The sequence below is a fragment of the Arachis ipaensis genome, chromosome B01, assembly GCF_000816755.2.
Source record: "Arachis ipaensis cultivar K30076 chromosome B01, Araip1.1, whole genome shotgun sequence".
NCBI lineage: Eukaryota > Viridiplantae > Streptophyta > Magnoliopsida > Fabales > Fabaceae > Arachis > Arachis ipaensis.
In genome coordinates, this window is record NC_029785.2 from 109,222,999 (window position 1) to 109,230,043 (window position 7,045).

Below are 7,045 nucleotides of genomic sequence, written 5' to 3' on the forward strand. Positions count from 1 at the left end.
GTCAACTCAGTCCCAAAACGCAACTTGTGGAGTTGTTGTGTTGTGTTCGTTCATTAGAATCCAAATAAAAATTCTACGAAAAGAAAAGGAAAACAAAAAGAATAAAAAATCTAAAACTTTATACAAGGAAAAAAAATAAATTCCACCTGTAAACAAAATCTTACTAAAATTTCAGCATAGACTTTTCTCCTCACTTCTATCTCTTTTTTTTCTCTCTCTGTCTGTATCTCTTATTCTCGCCGGAAAACTCGCTGGCCGACGGCGGCAACAACACGACAGACTCAAACACACGTCACGTCATCTCCAAAAACCCGAGAAACCCCCCTCTCTCTCATGCTCTGAACTTGCAACCTCTAAGAAACCTCCATGGGCAACTGCAACGCATGCGTGCGAGGAAACGACGCCGTTTCTGACGAGAACAACAACAAAAACCCCAACGGTCAGGGCCGTAAGGACAAGAAAACCCGCCCGAACCCATTCGCTGAGGAAGGCCTACTACGGCACTCCCCAGCCCCGATCCGTGTGCTGAAAGACGTGATTCCGGTGGGGCCGCACCGGACCAGAATCACGGACAAGTATGTTTTGGGTCGTGAACTGGGCCGGGGCGAGTTCGGGATCACGTACCTTTGCACGGACCGGGAAACAAAGCAGGAGCTAGCCTGCAAGTCCATCTCGAAGCGGAAACTTCGCACCGCCGTGGACGTGGAAGACGTCCGGCGGGAGGTGGCGATCATGAACGCGCTTCCTGACCACCCGAACGTGGTGAAGTTGAAGGCGACTTACGAGGACGACGAGAACGTTCACCTTGTGATGGAGCTTTGTGCTGGCGGCGAGCTTTTTGATCGGATCGTGGCGAGAGGACACTACAGCGAGCGCGCGGCGGCGAACGTGGCAAGGACAATTGCAGAGGTGGTGAGGATGTGCCACGTCAACGGTGTCATGCATCGGGACCTGAAGCCGGAGAATTTCTTGTTTGCGAATAAGAAGGAGAACTCGGTTCTTAAGGCCATTGACTTTGGACTCTCCGTGTTCTTCAAGCCTGGTAAGCACTTTTTCGGTTTCAAAATCAATCAATGTATGTGGCAGTTGTGGCGGTTCTGATGACAGTTATGGTTTTGTTTTTGCAGGAGAGAGGTTTACGGAGATCGTTGGGAGTCCGTACTATATGGCGCCGGAGGTATTGAAGAGGAACTATGGGCCCGAAGTGGATGTGTGGAGTGCTGGCGTCATTCTTTATATTTTGTTGTGTGGAGTTCCTCCGTTTTGGGCAGGTGATTTATTTACTCTTCCTGCTCCTTCTCGTTTTGTCTATTTATGTCTACTAATCGAGAAATGGTTTATCACTGAGTATCTGAATTCTATGATTAGAAGATCTAGATTTCGATTCTTGTTTTCCATCATTCTAAATACAAGTTGAATCTGGCAACATGCTAAAATGAGTGTGTGTCTTCTTCTAACTTCTAAGTCCGAAAGAAACTCTGTGTGAGGTGTGTATTTGTCTATTTGATTTATAATTAACTGCCAACGATTTTAAGAGGTTTGGAAAGATTTTCATGGCATGTTTTGTATGGGGTTTTTTTTGCAGAGACCGAACAAGGGGTTGCATTAGCAATTTTGAGGGGAGTGATTGACTTCAAGAGGGAGCCATGGCCGCAGATATCAGATAGTGCTAAGAGCCTCGTGAGGCAGATGCTGGAGCCTGATCCTAAGAAGCGGTTGACAGCGGAGCAGGTTCTTGGTGAGTCACTCAGTTGTCTTGCATTTGGTTCCAGATATTGGCCCATCCATTTTGTCCCCCAAAATGTTTTAGGGATTTATGTGATAATTGTATTACCCCCCTCTTAAAATTGATTTGCACAACTTCTGTCGATGGGAGATATTTCTATTTCATTTTGTATTTGTGTTAAAAAAGGTTAATTTATTGAGATTCAGTTTAATGTTTATAGAAAGTGATTCAAGATATTTGCTGTCATTATGGTTGCAGAACATTCCTGGCTACAGAATGCAAAGAAAGCTTCAAATGTTCCGTTAGGAGATATTGTGAGGACAAGGCTTAAGCAGTTCTCCGTGATGAACAGATTCAAAAAGAGAGCTCTTCGGGTTAGTAGCATCTATTGTGGTTTATGCATAATGGATGACTTAATATCTATATACAACGTTTTTATTTTGGTGATTTATGTTTGCTTTAAATGAATGCTACAGGTGATTGCTGAACATTTATCTGTTGAAGAGGTAGAAATAATCAAAGATATGTTTACATTGATGGATACTGACAGAGATGGCAAAGTAACGTACGAGGAACTTAAGGCCGGGTTGAAGAAGGTTGGTTCGCAATTGGCTGAGCCAGAGATAAGGATGCTGATGGAAGTGGTAGGCTTCTGCAAACTGTTTACGTTTCTATAATGCAATTGTTTGGTACAGTTTCACTTCTTTGGTTGTCACTATTAACTATACTTGCCATACGCTAGATAATTGGTTCTTATTTAGGTTTCATTTTTACACTGATATGTGGTGCTTATGAAAATAATATTTGAGGTTCTCCACTTATGGATATTAAACTGATTTAGCTTCTGCTGCATATACCACCAATTTTTTCATTTTTAAGTTATCTTTGATTATCTAAATAGGTTGGAAAATGAATTGCCACTGATGCCTCAATTATGGAATTGTTATTGTAAATGTAATAACAAATTTGTGATTCAAGGATACTTTTATTTCCTACCAATGGCTCAGGCTGATGTTGATGGGAATGGAGTACTGGACTATGGAGAGTTTGTAGCTGTGACGATTCACTTACAAAGAATGGAGAATGATGAGCATATCCGCAAAGCATTCACGTTTTTTGACAAAGATGGGAGTGGCTATATTGAGTTAGATGAGCTAGAGGAAGCATTGCTGGATGAGACTGGAGAAACTGATAAGGATGTATTGAATGACATCATGCGAGAAGTCGACACTGACAAGGTCTGGCTTTCAAACTCATAACTCTGTTAGATTTATGCATAGTTGTTGGGACGAGTGGCAAGTGCTTCCTACTAGGCTAAAGCTATAGCTATTAATCAGGAAGCAACTCTGATTACCTAAAACTCATTTAGCATTTTCAATACTATGATCCAATTTGATTCTGACCCTATCTAAACCTTGCTAAGATTCTCTGAAATTCTATATAACAATTTTCGATTTTCTGGTTTTCACAGGATGGTCGAATCAGCTATGACGAATTTGTAGCCATGATGAAGACAGGAACTGACTGGAGAAAAGCATCAAGGCAGTATTCAAGGGAGAGATTCAAGAGCTTAAGCATAAATTTGATGAAGGATGGTTCGCTTCAGCTTCATGATGCGGTTAGTGGCCAAGCAATAGTGGTTTGAGTATACAAAGTATATTTCTCAATTTCACATTTCCCCCTTCACCACTTACTATTCTTGAGAGCATGGCTTTTGGAATCTCTCTGGCAAATTTTGGGTTGGAACATTTTGAAGCATAACTGATTGATTTACATATCTACCTTGGGTTTGAGTTGGGTAGTTTAGGTTTTCTGAGTTTGATTTGGGTGTTAGGTGCCTCTGAAGTAAATGAGTTGGAGGGTTTGCATGCTAATGTTTTGTTAAAAGTCAGTAGAAGGAAGTGGGTATTCATGTCCGACCAACAAAAGGTTAGCATTTGCTATTTAAATCTATTTTAATAGGTTTATAAAAGCTGCAATGTAGCATGTGTATGATTTATGTTCTTGAAATCTTGTAGGCGGGCACATGCTGCAAGCAGCTTTCAAAATGTCACATATATATATTCTTTGTATATCTTTGTCCTGTTGTTATTTGTGTTTGATAATTCCATTGGTAAATGTGATTTTTCTAACTTGTGTGCAGAAAAAAGAAAACAAAAGATGTTAGATCTTGTCTCTTTGGCTTCTTAAATTTCTGTTAACATTTACTTTTCTTCCATTTAATACAATTCAAATATATCCTCCCATGTTGAATGCTATAGTATAAGTTAGCAAACAATGGAAAGAAAGGCCTATGCCAGAAAATTAGATGTATTATTTGTTGCTTGTGTTTGAACAAAAAATGGAACACAGCCTAACTTCCAGATTAGAATAGATAAGAATTGGAAATGATGGGGAACATTTGCCTAAATTTAAAATCAATTTCATAGTCAAAAGTCAAAACGGAGCATGCAATGAGGAAAAGAAAGCCACAAAGAAAAAGGGGTGCGAATAATAGTCGTTGTGTTGTACGCGTTGTGGACATAATGATGGTTGGGCGAGTACAGCTCAAGGGTTTTTATTATTTAAGGTGATTAGTGGAACAATTTTACTTGATTATCGTTCTTTTTAATAACGCGAATACTCTCATACAGTTGTGTTATATAGATTTTTAGTTGGTTTAATATTTATTATCTGACAGCAAAACTTACTCTTCTTCTTTGCGAGTATCAATTTTTTGAAAGGAGTGTTAGGGGCAGCAACTTTTGTGTTTTGTAACCATCAATTGGTCATCAATAGTGTTTTTAATAGTATGAGATTAATATTCAATGGTAGGAGATTACTTACTTTTCTTTTAATGATTAAATACTAGCCACAAAACACAAAAGTAGCTGGTCCCTAAACTTTCTCATTTTCAAATTATCCATCAAAGATCCTTCTTTGAACAGAATTTTAAGAAAAAAGGGAAGTGTAAACTGAAATTTAAATGCTTAAATTAAAAGGAAAAAAAAATTGCAAAAAAGTAAGAACTTAAAAACAAAAGAAATAGAATGTAAACTTTGACAAAGTAGAAATGCTTTGAAATTAAAATTGCTAATTTGAAATTCAAAAGAAAGGAAAAAAATATATTGCAAAAGGAAAATAACTTGCTGAAAAGAAAATTATAGAGAATTTAAATGAAAAGTCACTGAAGATGTGAGTATACAAGACTATTTTTTAAAACCGAATTTTAACATTTGTTTCTTATAAATCTTGTATATATATAGACTTCCTCAACCAATCAAATTTTATCTCATATTCCATATGTGGCGGAGGATAATTGTCGGTAAAGAATTTCACAAAAATAATCACGTTGCAAGTATAGTTTTAAACTGACAAATAATCTTCGGTCAACGTTTAATTTGTTTGTCACAATGCAAACCAATAAAAATAATCGAAGTATTTAAACCTCGGGTCATTTCTCAAATGAATTGCAAGGAAGTGTACTTATTATTGGTTGTGGAAAAATATTTTTGGGATTTTTGAATGATGAATAAGGAATGTAAATAACAAAAAAATAAACTAACAACTAAGAAAAGTCCTAGCAAGGGTTGAGAATTGGAATTCCTATCTTCATTATCATCGTCAATTGTGATGGTAATTGTCTTTTGCTCTCACTTAGTTAACCTCTAATAATTGGAGGAAAATCAAGTGAGCAAAACCGGCTTAAGTTCACAATTCCTAACCAAAGACTAGATTTAGTGAAATTCAAGCCAATAGCAACTTTCAATCACCAATCAACAAGAGACTTTGACAATTCAAGAGTCTCCAAATTACTCAATCCAAGCCAAGAACATAAAAATCTATTTTAAAATCCAACCAAATATTTTATCAAACACTTGGAAGGCACAAAATAAAAACATAGAAAATTAATAAGAAATAGTAAAATCTAAGACTAACAATTGCAAGAAAACAATAACCACAAATTAAAGAAAAAAACAATGAACATAAAATACCTCAAAATGCATTAAAAGGAAATTGGAATCAACAAAGAGTCATGAACAATAAAGTAACAAGGTAAAGGAAACAACATAGAAAACTAAGAAAGCAACGAGGTAATAACAAGAAATTAAAAGAGGAACTTGAATCAATATAAGAAGTATAATCTAAATCTAGATGAAATTGAAAATAAAAGAAGAAACCCTAAAACCTAGAGAGATGAGAGAGCCTCTCTCTCTAGAATTCTACATCTAAAACTAAAGTGTGTATGAATAAATGGTATGAATAGTCACCTATCCAGCTCCACTCTGCAGTCTATTGTCTTCCTTTTTGGGATTGAAACTGGGCCAAAAAGAGCCTAGAAATCTCCCCCAGCGTATTTCTTTTACTGAGGCACGTGCCACTTGCCACGCATACGCGTCAGCCACGCGTACGCGTCGTTTGAACTCTGAATTGGCCACGCGTACGCGTCAGTCACGCGTACACGTCAGTGGACGACGCTCCTGGTCACGCGCACGCGTTAGCCATGCGTACGCGTCGGTACCAGCTTCTCAAATCGTTAATTCTTTGTGTTCCTTTCACTTTTGCATGCTTCCTTTCTATCCTCTAAGCCATTCCTACCCTATAAACCCTGAAATCACTTAACAAACACATCACGGCATCGAATGGTAATAAGAGATGATTAAAAATTAGTAATTTAAAGGCCTAGGAAGCATGTTTTCAATCATAGCACAAAATTCGGAAGGAAACTAAAAAACATGCAATTTACAATAATAAGTGTGAGGATTGTTGACGAAATCCACTTGATTCGATACAAATTAAGTCATAAAATAGTGGTTTATCAAATTTTCCCACACTTAAACGTTAGAATGTCCTCATGCTAATCTCAAGGGAACCAAAAGAGTGCAGGAAAAATGGTAGGACTTATGCAATGCAACCTATCTATATGAATGCAACTAATGCAAAATGTTTCTACCTACTTGATAAAAAGTAAATAAATCTTTCAAGAACAAATATGAACTGGATTCCACTAATTCAAATCTTAAAATGAAGTACAAATAGACGTGCAAGAAGAAAGCTCGTGAAAGCCGGGAACAAAGAATCAAGCATCGAACCCTCACCGACAGTGTATGCACTCTAATCATTCTAGTGTTTGAGGGCCGATTCTCTCGGTTTTCTACTAATTATGCTTCCTAAGGCTTGCTCTTTTTCTACCAATCAACAAAAATTTAATGCATGAATACACATATCAAAAGGTCTTTTCATGGGTTGTAATGGGGTTAGGGCCACGGTAGGAATGTATTTGGTTGAGTGGACTAAAATCCGAATCCTTGATTAACCTAAACTTCCAACTTAACCTAA

The 7,045-nt window shown here is 37.5% G+C and overlaps 1 protein-coding gene across 2 annotated transcripts; it reads left to right on the plus strand.

Annotated features, from left to right (window-relative positions):
* Positions 137–3,901, plus strand: LOC107633698 (calcium-dependent protein kinase 10). Of its 2 annotated transcripts, XM_016337303.2 has the most exons (8): positions 141–1,042; positions 1,128–1,271; positions 1,586–1,738; positions 1,985–2,100; positions 2,203–2,370; positions 2,734–2,964; positions 3,198–3,612; positions 3,724–3,901. In XM_016337303.2, the coding sequence occupies exons 1-7, from the start codon at positions 367–369 to the stop codon at positions 3,369–3,371; spliced, it is 1,662 nt and encodes a 553-aa protein (XP_016192789.1). In that variant the 5' UTR covers positions 141–366; the 3' UTR covers positions 3,372–3,612; positions 3,724–3,901. The 2 variants fall into 2 exon arrangements, with proteins under 2 accessions (XP_020979042.1, XP_016192789.1); XM_021123383.1 differs by lacking the exon at positions 3,724–3,901 and having other exon boundaries at positions 137–1,042; positions 2,705–2,964; positions 3,198–3,452.